At 49.5% G+C, this 20960-nt stretch overlaps 1 protein-coding gene across 1 annotated transcript in view; it reads right to left on the reverse strand.

The window, feature by feature from the left end:
- Positions 1-20960, reverse strand: part of ALPK2 (alpha kinase 2) — a 113081-nt gene that overhangs the window by 29473 nt on the left and 62648 nt on the right. Inside the window, exons 4-7 of the mRNA XM_061130920.1 lie at positions 8606-11939; positions 1987-2134; positions 756-883; positions 624-659 (exon numbers count right to left, since the gene is read on the reverse strand). Of these exons, the coding sequence (XP_060986903.1) occupies positions 624-659; positions 756-883; positions 1987-2134; positions 8606-11939 (3646 nt within the window). The remainder of the gene's footprint in view (positions 1-623; positions 660-755; positions 884-1986; positions 2135-8605; positions 11940-20960) is intronic.

The raw sequence follows: 20960 nt of genomic DNA on the forward strand, positions 1-20960 counted from the left end.
ACGACCAGCACCGACTCGGCAGGTGGCCCCAAGTCAGCCTGGGTCCTGGGGCAGCTGTTAGCTTTGCTGCTACACCAGCGGTGCACTAGTCCATAGGAAAGCACAAAAGTCCACCTCTCACTTCTACTGAGATGCAAATGAATGGACTCATTCTCCCAGACATCTGACTCTCTGAAAATCTGCTCAGCTAGTCTAACTGCTAGTCCAGTTGAAAAGGGGGAAAAAAAAAAAAAAAAGCAGAACCAAAATATACCATGAAAGTGCCAGAGGCTGAAAAATCCCATGGAGATGAGCTGGATGCATGGCTGGTGCTTCAGAGAAACTTAAACCCCAACCCACCCCCACCCCCACCCCCCACCACCACATGGTCCCAACAACTGCACAGCTACAGTCTGATCTTATTAACTCAGGCTGGACACCTGTAGCCTAACCCATTTATCGTAGGCCCCACAATTAGGTTGAAACAGTTTATGAGTTATCCTCGTTTTCCCAGGCATTCCTGAGCCCTCTTCTCCTTGGTCAGAAGAGCTGATGGGAACTGCTTCTGCCTTCGTCTCTAGAGGCTCTGTCTCAGGGTTTAGGATGCACCCACTTCCGCTGACGTTCAGCTCAGATTCGCTTACCTTTAACATCTGGGTGACTTGAGAGCTGTTTGAGAACTAGAAGACAGAAGAGAAAGCCTTCAGTACCAATGAGCTGCCCTGAGCTGGCAAGAGCTAGCGGTTTTCACTGGAAATGGCAAAGCTGAGGTTTACCTTCGGCGGTGAGGTTAAACTCAGCGGTCACTTTCCCATAACTGTTCCTGATGCAGCAGTAATAGAGGCCCTGGTCCTTCTGACCGGCTTGAAGGATGGCCAGGCTCACCATGGAGTTGTCTCCTGCTCTGCAGTGGGGGAACATGGACGTAGGAAAGCATCATCGCTCTGAAGTTGCACTTATAGGCAAAGCAGCTTTATTACAACCATAGCCCATTTGGATTTTTCTGGAGTGATGTTTCTATAGAAACGAAACTAGAGTTCAAGTCTTCCTAGCTGCATCTGGAGCAGTTTACAAAGATGTGTTCCAAGCAGACATTTAATTATACAGAAAACTGATTTGCCTCACTTTTTATGGAAAAGGAAAGGGCAACCCACTCCATTCTTGCCTGGAGAATTCCATGGACAGAGGAGCCTGGGAGGCTACGGTCCATGGGGTTGCAAAGAGTTGGACACAGCTGAGTGACTGATACTTTCAGCTGACTTGTGACAAGACTAGAGAGTTAAGAACACTTGGGGAGCTGAACTGGGATCTCTCTTGGCAGAGGCTCGTGAGGGTTAAGTTAGACTGGTTTCCATCGAACCAGGGGATCTGTTCCTAGAAGGATCTGTTTCTGTCACTTCCTTTGTGTGACAAACCCTGATTCACCAGTTCACTTGAGCGAGTGTTTACTGCTAGAGAGGGGCTTTAGGGCGGGTCACTCTACCCAGGGGATTCTCGGCAACGATGCGCTTACTCACCTCCCCCCTCCTCATCTCCTCTAATAAACCTGGGGCCCCAGATAGAAACTGGTATTCCCATCTTAGGGATGGCGGCTCTCCACCCTTGGGAGATGCCACTTTTCCATAACCTCAGATTGTTTTTTCCTTTTGATTTACCTTCTTAGCTTCGTCTGAGCTTTTTGCCAGGTTAATGGGAATTTATGAGGACAGCAAGTTGCACAGCAGACAGGAGAGCTCTTTAATCTTGGGACCACAGAACTTAAGACTAGCAGATGATTGACAGGTTCCCCTGCTTTTCCAGGACAAAAGGGGTGCGTGCGGCTGCGGCAGGGCGCGAACCCTCTGCCCTCTCCCCTGTCCAGATATCTCTCCTCTGTCTCTCTTCTTGGACACTGTGGGTGTGGAATTCTGCCTCAACCTTGTTTTATTTCCTATGACTTACTATTTTCCTTTAGAACCACGTTGTGAAATAAATAATTGTGAAAAGTAGCCAGGGCAGATAACGCACCTTCTCTGCACTTGGGCTATTGATCTTGAGTCTTTTGTCCACGAGATGGTAGAATCTTCATGAATCTCTGCAAACTGGCAGCTCAATTTTACATTTCCAGAGTGGTCAGGGGACATCTCAGCTTGGATCTTTTTCAGTAATACTGGAGCTGGAAAGGAGAAGGCTTGTAGGTCGGTGTTCTTATCAGAAGTGCAGAAGAGCTTTTAGACTTTCCTGTTTTCTCACATTTAATTCTCTCAACAAAGCCAGGAGACCGAGATCATTATTATTACCCTCCATCAATTGATGAGGAAACCTTAGTGTCTGAAGGGAGATGTCACTTTCCTAAGCAGACAGGAAACGAACAAGTCAGTCTAACTCCCTTTCCAGCCCTCCCACCTTGGCCTGCTCAGAGCAGACACAAAGAATTTGCTTTGAAAATGTTAAGGATACTTTTGAAAAGGTCTTGATGTAGTTAAGCCTACCTGCCAGGCAATGTGGATTGGCTGCCTATTAAACACTGCCCTCTGAAATACATCTACTTTAATGTGAAACAAAGTGACTCTTCCGTGATCATTAGGATTTTTTTTTTCTAATTTTGACATGTGCCACCAGTCAAAACAGTGTTGCTCCTAGTTTGGGAGAAATCGCGTACGCCCTAGAAATAATGACTATGGAAGAAATGAAGACTCCATTTTGGAAATTTCTTCTCTGCTCTTAGAAATCAAAGAAGATGAAGCAATTGTAGAGTCTATTTACCACTAAACAAATGCTAAAAGACCCTTGGGCTTTATCTGAAGATGCCGCAACCTCTTAAGAGGATGAACTATATTTGTCAGGGTTTCTGATTTTGTAAATTTATTAAAGACAGCCAGTATAATTTGGATATAAACTCTTAAAAGCCCCCCTTTTTGCTACCTAAAATTCCTTGAGCTCTGCAATGCACAAAGTGAAACATAACTTGACATTTAAAAAAAAAAAAAAAAAGAGGATGGGAAGGACAGCTGTCGACAGAACCCAGCCAAACAAAGATGCTGCGAGAGGACAGCCAGGTCAAAGGCAGAACTGGGGACTGGGGAGCAGAATGAAATGCGGACCAGCCAAGCAGCACGGCTAAGCCCCAGGCGCAAAAGGCATCTCAATAGTGAGTGATGTGCAGGGGTCTTCCCTGGGGGTCCAGTGGTTAGGAATGAAGCCTGCCAATGCAGGAGACACAGGTTCGATCCCCGGTCCGGGAGGACCCCACATGCTGAGGGGCAATGGGCCCTCGAGCCACAGTTAGCGGACCACGTACCACAACAAAAGGTCCCTGCAGGACACAAGCAGCTTCCACATGGTGCAACTAAGACCCAGCACAGCCGGACGAGTATTTTTCTTAAAAAACAACCAAGTTATTTGTTGAATATTCGTCCACCTTGCTCCTTGCTCAGTTGTCTTTGCTGAAGATATCCTAATGGATTTCCGGGACGTCCGCTATCAATTTCATTAGAACTGTCTACCTGAATCAAACAGGAGCAAAACAGACACAACTACCTGGGGTTAGGTGACATTCAGGGTTCTTTGAACATCACCTTTTAAAAATCATGGATGATCATGTATGTCTGAAGGTAGATTATCTAATTCATTCCAGACATTCCAGTTATTCTATTTTTGCTGAAACTGTTTTTAGCAGTAAACTTCTAATCCTTAATGTTTTTAGGAATTATAACAGGAGTAGGAATGTTAATGGGCTTTCCTGAGGGCTCAGCAGTAAAGAATTGCCTGCCAATGCAGGAGGACACGAGTTTAATCCCTGGGTGGGGAAGATCCCCTGGAGAAGGAAATGGCAACCCACTCCGGTATTCTTGCCTGGGAAATCCCAAGGACAGAGGAGCCTGGTGGGTTACAGACCACGGGACAGCAGAATCAGACACACGACTCAGCGACAACAGTGTGTATTAATATCCACCCCTCTCAGGGAATTGTGATCTTGGAAAAAACCAATCAGCGAGGAGAGCTTGGCACAGCAGGTAAGTATAATTACTCAGGGTAGCCGCTGGGCGGCAGCACAGACCAGAGGACGGCGGCTAACACCCACAGTGGCCAGGACAGCAGGGCAGGTAGTGAGGTTACTGGACACGTGGGGTTGGCCTGTTACATGCCAAGTTCCACAGCTTTGGTTATGTTATATAATCCACAGCCAAAAGTCATCAACACGGAGGCTGCCTGACGATTTCACAGCAGTGGAATCTCAGGCAACAGGGCAATGTGTTAAATGTTGCCTCCCCTCTCTTCGCAACAGACTTAGCTTGGCTATGTAACGTATTTAAAAGCTTATTTTTCTTCCCAGGAAGTAATATAGGATGCTCAGGAATTCTTCCATTAGAGAGTATCTCTGGGCACTAACGATATTACGGGAGAAAGATGAGATATACTGAAAGATGGGATCCGAGTCCTACGGATGACAAAACCCATCTCGCTTCATATGGCCCGAGCTGGCCACCGTGCAGGTGCCCTGACCCCCGCTGTCAAGATCTGTCCAGGGTCTTGACCACACCCATCGCCCCCCCCGGGACATATTTCCTCCAGGACCCTTCATGATTTCCTGACACCTAAGTGTTCCTAAGTCTGCCAGCCCTGTCCACAGCCGGCTGTGGGTGCTGAAGACAGAAACCGGGGCAGGGGATTCAGGGCAAGGCATAACGTGGCCGGCAGAGCTGAATGAGGGTCACGGAGAGAGGCTTGGTCAGGCGGCCACGGGGCTTTGGGAGAGGGACTCCCCCCCCTTTGTGTGGGATGGGTGGGGGACAAAACAGATGAAAGAGCTGAAGCTGGGTTTATCTTCTGTGTATGTTCTGGCCAAGTGTTGAGGGCAAAGGATTGAGAAGTCCCCTGGTGACTATAAAGCTCTGGCTGCACTGAGCTTGGAGTATCAAAGTTTACTCTGTCCTCTTTCCAAGTCATCCCTCACACCACACCACCTCCCGCTCACAGGCCTAACTCCTCCCCGCCCCCAAGGCTGTGCTTCCCGGGGCTGCAGCCCTTCGCGCCCGGGGAGGCCAAGCAGCTCGAGATCAAACCCTCCAGCAGCACCTGGTTGGTCCTCCCGCACGGAGACGGACAATTCCAAACATGATTACCACCCCCACCGCCTCTGGGCTAAAACCACTTGATTTTTTAAAGCACATTTCCACTCTCTGTAAATGTTTTGAAGCATTATCACTAGAGTATGGTTGGATACCTACAGGTTGGATACCTCTTCGGGAAGTCGCTTCGGGTGCAGTTCTTTTCTGCAGCCCCTCTGACGCGGATGGGGAGCGAGGTCTCTGCTAAGAGGAGCCTCGCCCTGGCATTAGAGGGCCACAGCGTTACCTCGCCGCCATCTCTTATGACTTTTACCAGGTTTCTTGGGAAAGAGCTCGGAAAGAGGTGGCCGAGATCTTGGGTTATGGGATGGAGTTTGGCGTTGATGCAATTCCGCCCCCCCCCACAAGCAAAGCAGAACTGACTGCAGTTACCAGGACTCTGAGCCCCCGAGGGTCTGAAACCTGGAACAGAGACCCCGGGGACTTCAGACTCAAAGGGCAGGGTGAGATGCAAAGAAGTTTTATACTTCAATTTGAAAGAAAACCCACGCCACTTTTAATGGAAAAAATGGTCACAAGGAGACTCCCAGATTGTACCTGAATGTTTTTCTGTAAATCCTGTTCAGTCTAATTGTACCAATTAGCTGCGTTGGTTGATGCTTTTAATTTTTAATCTTTTATTTGAAATGACATCATTATGGGCAGAAAGTATATAGCCAATCACTATGCACTAAAGATTTCTTCTCAGAGGACCGTGACAGATTCCACCCAAGCTGCCTGTCCCGGGGACAGAGCCTCCCTGCACCCACACCCCAGCCGTCTTCTCCACCTTTGACCTGCCCTGCCTTTTGCAGTGAGCACAGCGAAGAGCGGCAAGTGTGAGACAGAAAATATTCTCTCCACTCTGCACCAAAACCTCTTCATCTCTTAGAACTGGCATCTTCAAATCTCCTTCCCAAACAGCACTTTTCCCTCCCTCTCACCAAAACTCCAGTGTTTTGGCTTCTCTGGTGGCTCAGTGTTAAAGATTATCCGCCTGCCAATGCAGGAGACACAGGTTCAGTCCCTGGTCCAGGAAGATGCCAGGGAGCAGCTAAGCCCGTGGGCCACGGCTGCTGATGCCCGCGCTCCGCACCGAGACACGCCGCCGCACGGAGAAGCCCGAGGAGCACAACTAGAGAGGAGTACTCACAGCAGAGACCCAGCACAGCCAAAGCTAAATGAGAAAAAATTTAAAACGCGTGTTGTTGCCTCTAAGTGGGTTCAGATGTAACTGTTCTATTAGAAGTCAGACACCTGGACTTGGACAACCGAAGTGTCCCTCTCCTCTTCTAAACCTAACTCCAACCTTCTCCCTTTCAACGGCTCCCGATGCTGAAGTGCCAAAGGTCGAACATATCTCTCATTGTGTCTGCAACACCTTCTTCCGTGGGAGTGATTCAATCTAGCAAATACCTCCCCCTCCCATCTCAGCAATCTTCAGCTCCCATTCAGACCTTCTAGATACACTGTGCTCTGAACAAACTTGGTTTCCCAAACTTTGGAGTCTGGTTTTCCCCCTAGAAAGCATTTTTAAACTTTCCCACACCACCATTCACCTCTTTAAGGGCCTCCAGGATTAAAAGCATCAACAAGCTCCTTGGTGGCTCAGGGGTAAAGAATCCTCCTGCCAACACAAGACACATAAGAGATTTGGGTTTGATCCCTGGGTCGGGCAGATCTCCTGGAGGAGGAAATGGCAACCCACTCCGTTATTCTTGCCTGGAGATTCCTATGGACAGAGGAGCCTGGTGGGCTACAGTCCACGGGGTCGCAAAAGAGATGGACATGACTTAGTGACTAAACCACCACTAAAATCATGACCTACCCAAGGGGACACGCCCATGTGGGTAAGAGTGGGATTGAAAGTTCAACCCTTTTATATGATGTGAGAAACCCTCTGAGTACAAATCATTTGTGAATAACAAAGGAACAAGGCATTACAAATTCACTGCCTCAAAGACCTCCAGAGGCTAAGTTAGAGATGGCATGAGCTTAATACCAGTTACTAAAGTCCCTGAATTTCACGGCACTCCAACAGAACACGACCACCTCGGGGTCCCTGATGGCTGAGACTGTGGTCCTTTCCTGGCCTCAGCACTGGACCCTGACACAACCACACACTTAACAGGTCCCAAAAGAACTTCCCTTTTTTACAGCAAAACTTGCTCCTCCTCCAGTCTTCCTGTTTTAGGAAACAGCAATCCTGTAACTTAACAGTCATTCAGGCTAACATCATGGAGTCGTCCTTGCCTTCTCTTTCTCTCACACCCTCCATCCACAATCTGTTAGCAGAGCCCGTGGTTCCTACCTACAAAATACCTTCAGAATGTCATCACTAGTCATGGCTATCCATTGCTACCATCTCGGTCCAAGCCACCATCATCTCTCACCTGGATTACTGCAGTCTAATATACTTGTTTCTTTAATGTTTTTTGAAGGATATTTTTTCCCCAATTATTTTTATTAGTTGGAGGCTAATTACAATATTGTAGTGGTTTTTGCCATACATTGACATGAATTAGCCATGGATTTACATGTGTTCCCCATTCTGAACCCCCCTCCCACCTCCTTCCCCCATCCCATCCTTCTGGGTCTTCCCAGTGCACCAGCCCCAAGCACTTGTCTCATGCATCCAACCTGGACTGGCGATCTGTTTCACACTTGATAATATACATGTTTCGATGTTGTTCTCTCAGATCATCCCACCCTCGCCTTCTTCCATAGAGTCCAAAAGTCTGTTCTATACATCTGTGTCTCTGTCTTGCATATAGGGTTATCATTACCATCTTTCTAAGTTCCATATATATGTGTTAGTATACTGTATTGGTGTTTTTCTTTCTGGCTTACTTTTTGAAGGATAATTAAACAGGAAGCATCTTAAGCGCACGCTCCCTCAGTTAAGCCTACCTTCAGGCAAGCCTGTATCAGTAGTACTCCCAGTAGATCCCCTGGGAGCTCAGTAGAAATGCACTTTCTCCCTGAATCAGAAACTCTAGGTCGGGCCCAGCCAGTCTTAACGGGTTTCCCAGGTCGCTCAGCTGCTAAAGAATCCACCTGCAATGCAGGAGACCCCAGTTCCATTCCTGCATCGGGAAGATCTCCTGGAGAAGGGATAGGCTACCCACTCCAGTATTCATGGGCTTCCCTGGTGGCTCAGCTGATAAAGAATGCCTGCAATGTGGGAGACCTGGGTTCGATCCCTGGGTTGGGAAGATCCCCTGGAGGAGGGCTTGGCAACCCACTCAAGTACTCTTGCCTCGAGAATCCCATGGACAGAGAGGCCTGAAGGGCTATAGTCCATGGAGTCCCAAAGAGTTGAACACAACTGAGCAGTCTGTCTAAACGAGCTCTCTAGGGGAACCCACGGTCACTCGCATTTGACAGCCACCGGCCTACACGTCAGACCACTTGGTCACGGTCTCCAATGCCTGCCCAGTGGACATGCACCCTAACTACACGGGCGCAGGAAGACACACGAACTTGCCATCAAGGTCAACAAGCCCAGACTCTGGCAGGAAGCAGCACAGCCCTACCTCTCCCTTCGCCTTGGCAAGGCGGCCTGTGGGGCTCTCCCTTCTCATCTGCGCATGAGCCCGCCGCTCCAGGCTTAGGACTCTTAAAGACCGAGTTCTTTCTCACGTTCTCCTTCTCTTCCAATCTCAGCCTCAGGGCGGCCACCCTGGACAGAATTTTCTTCTTTACCCCCTCGGCTAAGTGTCCACTTCCTGGGGTTTTTTGCTTCTCCTTGACCTCATGTGACTTCATCACTGCTGGCGGAGGTGGACTGCTAGCTTGGGCCGCCACGGGGCCAAGCTTCTCCTCCCCCAACTTCTTCCCGTGGCCCAGGGTGGAGCCCTGTAGGTAGGGGTCCAGCAGCATCTTAGGAACTTTCGCTGACACGCGTTCTCCAGAAACAGATGCCAGGGGCCCCGCTGGAGAACCAGATGTGCCTGTGGGTTTGGTTTCCCCGACGGGGGGCTCCTCTATCTTATGTTCCTCAATTCTGTGGCTTCTTGAAAAGTCTGTGATGCCTCTTCTTTCAGGAGATGAAGTAAAAGGCCCCCGGGTGAGACCACTGGAAGAGGACACTTGCTTCCACTCACTTTTCACAGCTCCCCTTTCCTCTGAGTCAGAAAAGGCACGCTGGTGGTTTCTGGGCTCCACAAAGTCCTCCTCACGGAGGTCATGATTCTGAACTGTGAGGCTATGAGTATTGGCTCCAACAGATGGGGGGGTCATCCTGGCAAGACCGCTAGAGAGCGCTAAAGCGGGGGAAACTAATGCTGCCCTGTTGCTTTTACTGCGTCCAGGCCCTCCTGAGCGCCTCTCACCGCCTTCCTGTATGTGGCTTCTGATGCATCCGCCTGGAATCGCCTCCCCACCCCGCACAGGGCCTGGGACTGGCAAGATGGCAGAACGCATGTCCCGCTTCGCCCCGTCACGGTGACTTTGTCCTGCCTCCCGTCCCACACGGTCCATTTGGTTTTGGTTGATGCTGTTTTTACTTGGAGAGGTTTCCCCACTTTGCTGGGGACATGGAACTTGCAAGATGGCAGGTTGGACTTCCAGTCTCTGGTCCAAGTGACCATCATTCAATTTATTCTCCACTCCGATGGCCCCCAGTGTGGACTCAGAAGGCTCTGGTGGGTCCACCCTGGCCCACCCCACACTCAGCTCATCGATGGGGTCCACAGAGGACTCCAAGATGTTAGGGCAGGACAAGAGCTGTTTAAAGAAGGCGGGGCGATCCCTCTCGAGTCGGTTTTCATCTGGGTTTTGGCTCACACGGTTAGCATTTTCCTTCCTTTCAGTACTGAAAGCCTCCGGGAGCAAGCCTGTGACACAGACTTTCTTTTCCTCTACAGGGTCCACGGATGACTCCAAGAATCTGCGTTGGCTCAAATACTGGGAGGAAAGACAACTCCAACTTGCACGAACAGCTCGGTCTTCCCTTTTATGGATTTTTCGGATATTAGCAATTGCTGAGCCATCCTCTGCCTGAGGACTGCAGGCTGATGCTGTCTTAGAGGGGCCCGGTTTAGGCACGGCAGCACCCGCCTTTAGAACATCAGGAATCGCCCGGATCCTGTCAGGAATGAGACCAGCGTCCATCCCCTTGAGCCCAGAATCTGTCGGTTGTCCCAGTGGCCAGGTTTCTGAAACAGAAGCCTCTAGAGTTATGATCTTCAGCTTTTTACCCCCTTCCCAATATCCTGGACTGCTCTCTTTAGACTCGTCCAGAAGGACGTTAGCGAGAGGGGGACCGTGGCTCAGAGGCCGACTGTCATCTTTCGCTGTAGATTCAGCCATCACAGGCACATGAGTCCCCAAGCCCGAGTTCTGCCTTCCTCCCTCCGTGGAGGCTGATGAGCAGTCCAAGGGCACCAGGTTTGTTTCCGCTTGTCCGACAGACGTCGTGGGCAAAATTTCTTGGAAATTATCGTCAGAAGAACCCTGCTGGACACTCTGTGTTGTTTCACTTCCTTTTTCTTGGAAATTCTCTCCAAGGGTCCTAGTGTCTGCTCTGGGCCCGGTCTGGCTCTTCTTTCTAGACAGGTTATCAATCTGAAGAGGGGAACTGCTACAGAAACCCTCTCCCTCTGGGAGCTGAGGAACTTGGACATGGATTCCGGGTCCACTGGGAGCCATGTGACCCAGCTCTCTTGAAGAGTTGATTGTGGAACCATTAACAACATGAGCCAACGGTACATTGGAAGGAAGTTGAGAAGTGTTTCCACCTGGTGCCCGAGGTGAACTCTCCTCAGGGCCGCCCGCGTGGCTGTCCCCAGCAACTGAAACTGCGAGGTATCTGGGTGGGTGGCCTTTCGGGGCAACGGAAACAGCGCATGTGTCCTTCTCCCCAGTCACCTCAGAACACTCAACATTAGCAATTAGTGTTGTGGGCTTCTCCTGAGGAAACTTCGCTGCTGAACTATGACCTGCCGGTATGTCTGCCGAGTCCGGGGCACCGGGGCTCGAGTTCTCATCACCGCCTTCTTTAGCGCAAACGGAAGAGTTGCTCTCTGGAGATAGAGGCCGTCTTTCCTCAAGGCCCCCTGGGTGGCTGGGGCTCAGCCTCTCCTGGCCAGCCTTTACTATGGAGGCCGATGTGGAGGTGGAACCCTCTATGACGGCTAGATTCTCCCCGGTGGCACATTTACTGGCTTTTTGTGAGATGTTCCAGGTGAAAGTGCTGATGAAAAGAGGGGAGTCGGGAGAGGTTCTCTCATCACTGTCCCCGCACGCAGTCTGGGGAGACTCAGGACCTCGTGTCTGAGGAAGAACGTCCAGAGTCTTGTCATCGGGAGGACATAAATCAGGTGGTTTGCTTTGACCTGCCAGCTCTAGGTCCAGGGAGCAGATTTCTTGAGGCAAATATTTACCGACTGGGGCTCCAACCAGAGAGTCCACGGTATCACATGCTTCTTGGTCACCTGCTTCAAGACGCTCCGTTCCACACTCGGCTACTCCATCCCCTGGCCCAGCGCACACAGTTTCCAGGGCAGGGACAGTATGTGCAAATTCAGGGGACACCGGGGCAGCCCGGGGCTGGGGGGGAGGCCCCGACAGCTCACAGGGGGACATGGCTTCACTGTTTGTTTCTGGGATGCTCAGCGCACGTCCCAGGTCTCCCCAAGGACGTCCGAGCGTGTTGTCATCTTGGTTTTCTTCATTCTGTGACCCTTGGGTACAGTCTTCTACCTCCAGGTGTTCGGCCAATGATGCACTTTCTTTGTCGATCCCTCCTAAGTTGGGGAGGGACTCTGTTGTGGTCCCAGGAAAAGCAGACTCCTCCCCAGTAGGCTCCGAGAAAGCTGGCATGTGGCTGAGACAGATTCGCTCCCTGAATGTTTCCTGAATTTGCACCTAGAAGATGAAAAGTGATATTAATAGAATTGTTCCTGGGAGATCCACAATAGGGCTTAATTGCAATCCCAAGAGTGTTAATCCTCGATGACTCTAGTAACAATGAGAGTAGAAGGAATAATTGAGATCTAAACAGTAATTTCCCGAACTCTCTAGTCGTGAGACATCTTGAAGAAATGCAACTCTATATTGCAAGGGATCCTCAAATTCCCCATTATCAGTAAAAGGCCACCTGACAATCATTTGATTTTTTTTTCCCTTCTAACATGGAATTTACGTTAAATTATTTGCTAAACCTTTGATTAGGTCACAAGAGTTCATGTGAATCTTTTCAGAAGGAAATTTCATATGACCATAAGACATGCAGTGTCTATAAAGTAGCAAAGAGCAATTTTTAGATTTTTAATTGAAGGATAATTGCTTTACAGTCTTGTGTTGGTTTCTACCAAACATCAGCGTGAATCAGCTGTAGGTCTACGCATGCCCCCTGCCACAAAAGAGCAATCTTTGTCCCCTGAGGCCAGCTTGCTGGTTGATTACTGAGGAGGTGTGTCCTTGAACCCACCTCTAGTGAGGCAGTGGCGTTATGTTTGGTCTTTGGCACTGCCCATCATTCCTGCCCCAGGTAGGTTAAAAAGTCTTGAAATGCTGCTTGCTGCCCACTGGTGATTCATCTTTTCCTGCCTTAAGGCTACCTTAAGTTAAATTTTCATTTAAAACTCAGATTTTATTGGTTAGAAGTGCTAACTGAACAAGAAATTCTGCATAACTGAACAAGAAATTCTGCATATCTTCCTGTGTTATGAATTCCATGGGTGCTAGAACCATTCAAGTCAACAAACATTTAAACGCACACCTCCAATGTGTTGGGCTTCCCTGACAGCTCAGTTGGTAAAGATTCCGCCTGCAATGCAGAAGGCCAGGTTCAATTCCTGGGTCGGGAAGATCCGCTGGAGGAGTGATAGGCTATCCACTCCAGTATTCTTGTGGCTCAGCTGGTAAAGAATCTGCCTCCAATGCGGGAGACCCTGGGTTTGATCCCTGGGTTGGGAAGATCCCCTGAAGAAGGGAAAGGCTACCCACTCCAGTATTCTAGACTGGAGAATTCCATGGACTGTATAGTCCATGGGGTCCCCAAGTGTTGGGCTGAGTGACTCTCACTCCGGTGTGTTAGAAAGAATCCCAGGTGATGGGAACACACGACAGGCGAAGGGTCCACTGCAGGGAGCACCCACTCTACGCCGAGACACAGGACACGGGTTGTCACCTAGCAGGGGCTCCGTAAACACTTGAAGGAATCAGTAGAACACCAGCACACACCAGCTGAGTCAGATCTGCCCAACTTCACGCCCATTAAACCTCTAAATTTGAAAGATTTCGGGCTTTCGTCTGCTTGTTTTTGGGACAACTGTTTTAAGAGACTAACCACAAGCAGGGCCACTGCTGGCTCACATCCTGGGTTTCTAAAAAGAAACGGTCTATATATTTTCCATCGTGATAGAATGGAAGTGGGAGAAGAAATCATTTCCAGTAAGCAAGCAAGGTTTTTTTGAAGTGTCCAGGAGTCTGTGTTCATGGTTTTCCCTCTATGACATCTATAACATGTAGCGTGTTTTTTTCATTGAGTAATTTGGTTCAGTTTCTGTGAGCTATAGCACACACCTTCTGAATGATTATGCATAGAAAGCGTGGGCAGCTTCCCGGTCATGATTTGAGATGTGTAGGGAGATTATCTGATTAAAAACACCAAGACCCTCTTCTGAGCATTCCTCCCCTGCTGGAGTTTCCACCACCTATGTCAGCCCTTTATTTTAAGATCTTGCCATCATCACAACATCAGTGCCAGACATTTATGGATGGACTAGATGCCATGTGTAGAATTCCCTGCCAGGCACTGGGCAATTTTTTCCAAAGGGCTCCGGTTTAAAAACCCAGTATGTTGTTTACTGGGATGTTACCATACTTTCCCTAGCGTTATCAGAGTTATAGGCTGATAGCTAAGAGGCTAATGCCTGGAAAAGATGAAACACAGGAAAAGCAAGCTTTGACTAGGGTGGTTTGGTCACTGGCATGTTATAACCATGTGTCATGCCTTGATGTATGGAAGAGTCATGTTCCTACTTACTACCACATACTCATGTTCCTCCCTCCTCTACCTTTTAAAACAAAATCCTACTTTAAAATAGCCTAGTGAAGCCCCATAGGTAAAGAAATATGGCAAATCCTTGACCATGTAAAATTCATCCACTTGAATATTTACTGAGCACTTACTATATATCAAGCTGTTCTAGGGACCGGAGAAGCATCCGTGAATGTAACAAGGTCTGTTGGCCTTTGGGAAGTTAGGTTCAAGCAACCGGCCATACAAACTGGTCCCACGGCTGGTGAACCATTTAGCCCACGTTGTGACCCGTGGGATTTTTCCCTCAAAGTGGCGCTTCTAACAGCCCAATGCACACTTGGCGAGGCTCACAGCACCAGCTTCAAGGTCAGGCTCCTCGGAGGCCAGCTCAGAGAAAGGGAAACCACAGGCTCACACCTTTCGAATGAGTCAGACCTTTCTCTCAGGAGATCATCTCTTAGTTAAGTCATTACAAAAGAACTCCAGCGAACGATTCTGCTGCTCAGCTCTTCTCATCATGGAGTGAGCAGGGAGACTCAGGTGGTTCTTAATGTAGGAAAATTGTTTTTTCAGGTGAGGATGAGGGTTTAGGGCTCTCGTCAGAAACCCAGCGTGGTGTGCGGACTCAGAGGACTAGCCCTGGCTTCAGCTTAATCCCATATTGCACTCATGACCCCACGTAACCTCGGTTAGTCTCTCTGACCCTCGGTCTCTTCCTCCAAGGCTAACCACATGCACGTCAGCGCTATTCTGTCGAGTGCCTGGCACCCACTGAAACTCGCTTCCCTCGTTCTGTGAAAAGACAGTCATGGCTGCAGCAGGAGACAGGGTGCCTCTCGGGGGTGGAGCGGTGCTCCGCAGGCTTTGTGCCGGCTTTCTCATTCGAGAGGGAAAATAAATCCGAGATACTGACACTAGCATCTCTTCTTCGCTGATGTCAATACCCTGGGTCCAATCAGGAAACAGAAACCACACAGGTTAGATGATGGATGCTGAGTATCAAGAGTTGTTAACAGCAGTAGAGAAAGAGCTGCAAGATCTTGGAACAGCCCACGGTGCCTTAAGGGAGGGACAGCCCCGAGAAGGGACCGCTCGCGAGGGGCACAGACCGAGCCGGGGAAGGTGTAATCGGGCCACCAGGTAGCAGAGAATTTGCTGGTCTGGAATTGCTGGACGAGGCATACACCACACCCTTCCGTGTGTAGGCAGGGCACCAGTGGTCAGTGGGAGTCAGGGACCCGCAGGCGCAGAGGCCTTCAGAGTGGGTGGGCGGGCGGGCTACATGTGGCGGGGGCAGTGAGAGGGAAGGACAGAGGCCTGTGTCGGGAGAGCGTGCATGCTGGTGCAGGCAGGAGGGCTGGCCGTGCAGAGTGTGGTTTCGGAGTAGAGAGGGCTGCAGGGCAGTTACACCCAGGCCCAGGCTACGAGGCCGCAGACGGACCAGGGTCTGGGTCCTGTGGCTGCGGCCGGCTCTACAGGACGAGCACGCAGCCGTCTCCCCGACCCCCAAAATTCATGCTGCAAAGACAGGAAGCCTCCTCCTCCCCCGCCCTCTGCTGTGAGCTTCACGTGGTGCTTAAAGGAGAAGTGGGAGAATGAAACCGATCACCAAGCATGTATTGAAGGGTGCTTCCAGACCTGAGAGGCAGTAACTGAGAACTGGCACATGAGGTCAGGGGTCAGAAGTCTGCCCCGGGGTCCCACGGTCAGTGACAGAACTCGGATTTTAAGCCAAGACTGACTGATTCTAAAACCTGTAAAGAAGTGACACTCAGTCATGTCTGAGTCTTTGACACCCTCCTGGACTTTAGCCTACCAGGCTCCTCTACCCATAGAATTCTCCAAGCAAGAATATTGAAGTGGGTGCTCGTTCCCTTCTCCAGTTATCAAACTTGGGTCTTGTGCATTTCAGGCAGATTCCTTACTGTCTCAACCACCAGGGAAGCCCCTGCTGATTCTAAAGCCCTTTCTAACTCAGGTTTTCTAGCCAAGAGAAATTAAGCAAACCCCACCCAAGGGTTGGGAATGCCCCCTAACCTAAACCCAGAACTTCTGAGCTGCTGAGACACATCGAGTGTGAGACTATAATGGTCCCGCTTCTTATGACTGCTTACTTATCAGCTTCCTCACAAGCTCTAAGAGTAGGAATGTGTTCTTTGAATTTTCAGAACCTTGGCACACATAGTAGGGCCTCTATTGTGGAATGAATGAACATGAATGAATACAAGGAGGGGGATGGGTAGACCAAACTTAGTAACACCTCCAAACTGGTTTTAAAAGAAGCTTGAAAACTTACACCCTGCTTGCACAATAGTCTCCAATCCCATCTCTAGCCAACGTTCCAGATTCTATAACCACATTGTTTCCATCTGTTGGCCTTTCCAAAAAATTCGGCCTCCTAGGTGTGTCTCTGGTTGATTCCATGGAAGGTGTGTAGTCTCTTCACTCACCCCATGATGTTTGGGGGTTATCTTCATTAGTGGGTGTGTCCTGGATGCAACAAAGGGCACGCTAATTTGAGTAACTAACAATAGAAGATGGTATGAGATAAGATCCCTCTTCTCAGATAGCTTATAATCCAGCTGAAGAGACAAGATGTACAGGGGGAAAGATGAATAGCAATTCTTGACGAGTTGTGCTAATGGCCAAATGGATGGAATTTAAACAGTTCTGTTCCAGGAGTGGAAAAGTCATCACTGAATCCTCTTTCACTTGAAGATTCCTGCAGTGCAAAAACCAGAGGGTGCTGACTTCCATATCAATTCTTAGATAATTCTGGGACACTTGTAGTGCAGTCACAGGAGACTCCTCTACTGGTTTAGAGTGGGCAGATAAGGTAGACACTGCTGGGTGACTAACAGCATGTGCAACCCCCTTTTCTCCCTTGCCACCTACAACTAACGGAAGCTGGGAAACCACATATCCTCCCAGTCTCCTGCGTAGCTAGAGGGGGCCCAGGGGTCAGTTCTGGCTAAGTAGTAAGGGGAATTCCAATAAGGAACTCTCAAGGAAGTTTTGCTTTCCTTATGTAATAAAAATACAGACATGGTGGGTAACTTGCCTAACCCCTTCCTTCTTCCTGTGATGATGTGATGCCTGGTGTGGCAATAATCACCTTGTAGTCATGAGGTAACCAGCACAAGAATGAAAAGTCACACTATAGCTGGTGGAGCAAAAAGGATGGACTTGGGAGGTGGCAGCTATCCTTGAGCCACTGGATCAACACTGAGTCCCTTCTACCCCCAACTTCTTGTGTAATGAGTCCTTATGTTTACGGCCACTGGTCATTGGTTATGCTATTACCTGCAGCTGAAAGCTTTCCTAACTGATGCTAGAGGAAAGTATATGTCTAAAAGATGAAAGAAAAGGCACATTCGGTTCACCTGGAGCCCTTCAGCAGGCACTGGGCAGCTTCAGGCAGGGATTAGTTTGAAGGACAGTGTCAAAAAGGGCATTGGGTGTGGCTCCTGGACTGCATGTCTGGGTAGCTGGTCAAAGTGCCAGGGGATCAATACGGCCTGGGGCAAGGTGAACTTGAAGTCGGAGGTGGGGGAGGGAGGACAGGGAAATGTGAGAAGACAGATCAAAGGAGAGGCCATGGTTCTGAAAGGCCACGTTCACCCACCCAGAGCCAGGAGAGTTAAGCCCCTTAGATCTGTGCTTCAGCTGGGTATTCCTGCCATAGGCCGCCATGTCCTCCCAGGCATGGGAACAATTTTCTTTCTTTTTAGACGTTCCCTGAATGTTCTTCCCCCTTTTCTGAACTAGATACAAGTAGCCCCATATGCTCCAATAGCTGTCTGCACATCAGTTTCCCCCTGCAGTTCCAGGAATCTTTAAATGGGAGCTTCCCCACTCCCCAGCCTCCTGGCTGGCTGCAGCCTCGCCCGCCCACGGCTAACCTTTCCCAAGTTATCTGCTGAGCCCTCACTATGGGCCCGGCGTCATTTGTCATTCGATAGATCAAATCCATACCACCTGGGGACGTGGAACTGAAAATAGCCCGGGTCCCCTAGCCAAAGAAAGCTTAAAGGCAAACCAGAATATTTCAAGAACTTGAGTTTATTTTTAGGAGTTGCTGGGATGTCCAGAAAGGAGCGTTGCTTAAGGCTGTGAATGTTAAGACACAAGGTGGAGGCCCCACATCTGAAATCCCCCATCCTGGGAAACCTCTGGTGGTCCTGTGGTTAGGACTCCACGCTTTCACTGTTGAGGGCAAGGGTTCGCTCCCCAGTCGGGGAACTAAGATCCCACAAATCACACAGCATGGCCAAAAAATAAGATCTCCAGTCCTGAAACATCCTCTTCACTTGACCAGTTTTCCTTCCAGATCCTCCTGGCTGTTGTTCAGTTGCTCAATCATGTCCGACTCTGCAACCCCGCGGCCTGCAGAACACTAGGGCTTCCCTCTCCTTCACTGTCCTCCCCAGAGTTCACTCAAGTTCACGTCCATTGAGTCGGTGATGCCATCCAACCATCTCATCCCTCTGTCGGTCGCTTCTCCTGCCTTCAGACTCTCCCCCCTGGAGACAGGAAATCTTCAGCCAGCTGTGGTTGCCACCCTACCCGATTTCTTGGGAAAGTCAGGTTTTTGAAATACCAATTTGATTTCCTGGGAGAGGACTGGGTTTCCATGATGTACACACACCCTTTCCTAGAGCTTACGGGCTCTGCACAGAGCAATCTTTGCCTGGTAACATGCTGTGAGCCAGAGCACAAGCCAGGAGCTTATGTTTTTGCCCACCTCAGGTGATGGAAGTAACAGCACCACCACCACTAATGATCATCACCGAGCCCTGTGTAGCCCTTCACCCTCAGGAGGCACTGCTCTAAGCACTTACACATTAAAACATTTAATGTTTGCAAAATGACACAGAAATGTGTGCCTTTAGAACTTAGGGCTGGTCATGTTAAAGAGAAATATACTAGTTATTCTAACACATGAGACCATTTCGTGGTAAACTCCCCAAGCACCAGTTCAGTTTGCGACCCCACAGACTGCAGCATGTCAGGCCTCCCTGTCCATCACCAACTCCTGGAGTTCACTCACACTCATTGTCCATTGAGTTGGTGATGCCATCCAACCATCTCATCCCTCTGTCGTCCCCTTCTCCTGTCGCCTTCACTCTTTCCCAGCATCAGGGTCTTTTCAAATGAGTCAGTTCTTCGCATTGGAATTTCAAGCTTCAGCATCAGTCCTTCCCAAAGCATAATGGCCCAGAAAAGCAACTGTCTTCCTTCCCCGTGGACAGTTTTGTTTTCCTGCATCTGACAGTTTGTTGGGAGATGAAGAGAGCTTTGATTTTCACATACACATGCGCTGAGTTGCTTCAGTTGTATCTGATTCTTTGCAACCCTATGGACTGTAGCCCATACCAGGCTCCTCTGACCATGGGATCCTCCAGGCAAGAACACTGGAGTGGGTTGCCATGCCCAACCCCCCCCGCCCAACCCCAGGGATCTTCCTGACCCAGGGATTGAACCCACGTCTCCTGCGGCTCCTGCATTGCAGGCGGATTCTTTACCGCTCAGCCACTGGGGAAGAAGCCCTTCACATACACAACTAGGATACACACAAACAAAAGCAGAGTTGGGAAGGCTAGTGATTTTTCTTGCATGCCACCAAGCATCTCTGGACACGGGTGTTCTGCTATGTGCCAAACAGCCTGACACTTGAAGAAGTGAGAGGAAAGGGGAGCGGGGTGACGGATGGAGCAAGAGGGCGTCGGAAAACCCAGGTGTTATCCTGGATGCACTCCCTCATGGGCAATGGTTCTGGCAAAGTCACTGGCTCTGAGGCGGTTTCTTCCACAGTAAAATGAGAGGGTTGGAGTGTATCTCTTGGCCCGCGGTTCGCTTTGGTGTACCATGACCTGCTGCCATGGAAACAATACAAATGTTGAAGTGGGGCTTAAACCTCACCTTCCACTTGAAACCATGTTTTTCCCTTCAACTCTTAAGGCTTCTAAGATCTGCCTTAACTAGGAGAGTTGATTAGAGGAGAGGACACATACATACATAGACTGAGTCTAGAAGAGCCAGTGAGGGCCCCGGGGGAGGATCGGGAGAGAGAGAGAGTGGGCTGGAGAACGCCCCCCCACCCCAATTCCCAGCTCGTGTCTGGCTTCACTCACGACTGCTTCTCCTTCCTCTATGTACCAAAGTGCCCCATCTTTTTTGGGGGGCTGCATGGTGTCAGGATATGGGCCCCCAGTTGGTCCCTCAGTGTTCTGAGGGTCACAGAGCTGGGTCCATGCCAATGAAAATCATCACAGCCACACAAGGCAAGACCAGCAGCTGACAGCCTCTAAATTGAATAGTCCTCACTAGGGTTGAGAGAAATTTTGGTTTATTTCACCCAAGAAGTATCCTCCTCTCCCCAAGTTTTGCAAAGAATTAGGAGCTTCCAGACCCATTTGGACCCCTCGATTCCCCTCCCCCCAGCCCTCCCAGAGGCCATGGAGTGAATCCCAGCTGTGGGTTTTTGGTGTGGTGGTGTTTGCTTCCCACAGGCCGAAGCTTCTCTGCATATCTCGGACTGAATAATGAGGGAAAAATGAAACCTTAAGTCAGGTTCTAGGAGAGCATGCAAGTCAATCTCTCTACAGTTTCTAGCACCTGTGAGCAAAAACCAAACCCAAAGTAGTAGCAGTTACCGTTCTGCCCTGACAATATTTGGTACGAAGCCAGTTCTTGTAAGCTTTAGAAACAGGAAATACTTGTCACATGGTTGCTACACTACTTGCCTATTCAGCGAAGCTTCAAAGTGTACATGGGTGTTAATTTGGCACTTGGAAAATCTGAACGTCAACATATAGGCAGGATGCCTGTCATGGCTGGCCATCACCAAAAATGAGAAAATGCAGGACTAGGGTTTGAAGCGTCCCTTATTAGGCCTT

Source organism: Dama dama, chromosome 27 (assembly GCF_033118175.1).
Source record: "Dama dama isolate Ldn47 chromosome 27, ASM3311817v1, whole genome shotgun sequence".
In the NCBI taxonomy this organism is placed as follows: Eukaryota; Metazoa; Chordata; class Mammalia; order Artiodactyla; family Cervidae; genus Dama; species Dama dama.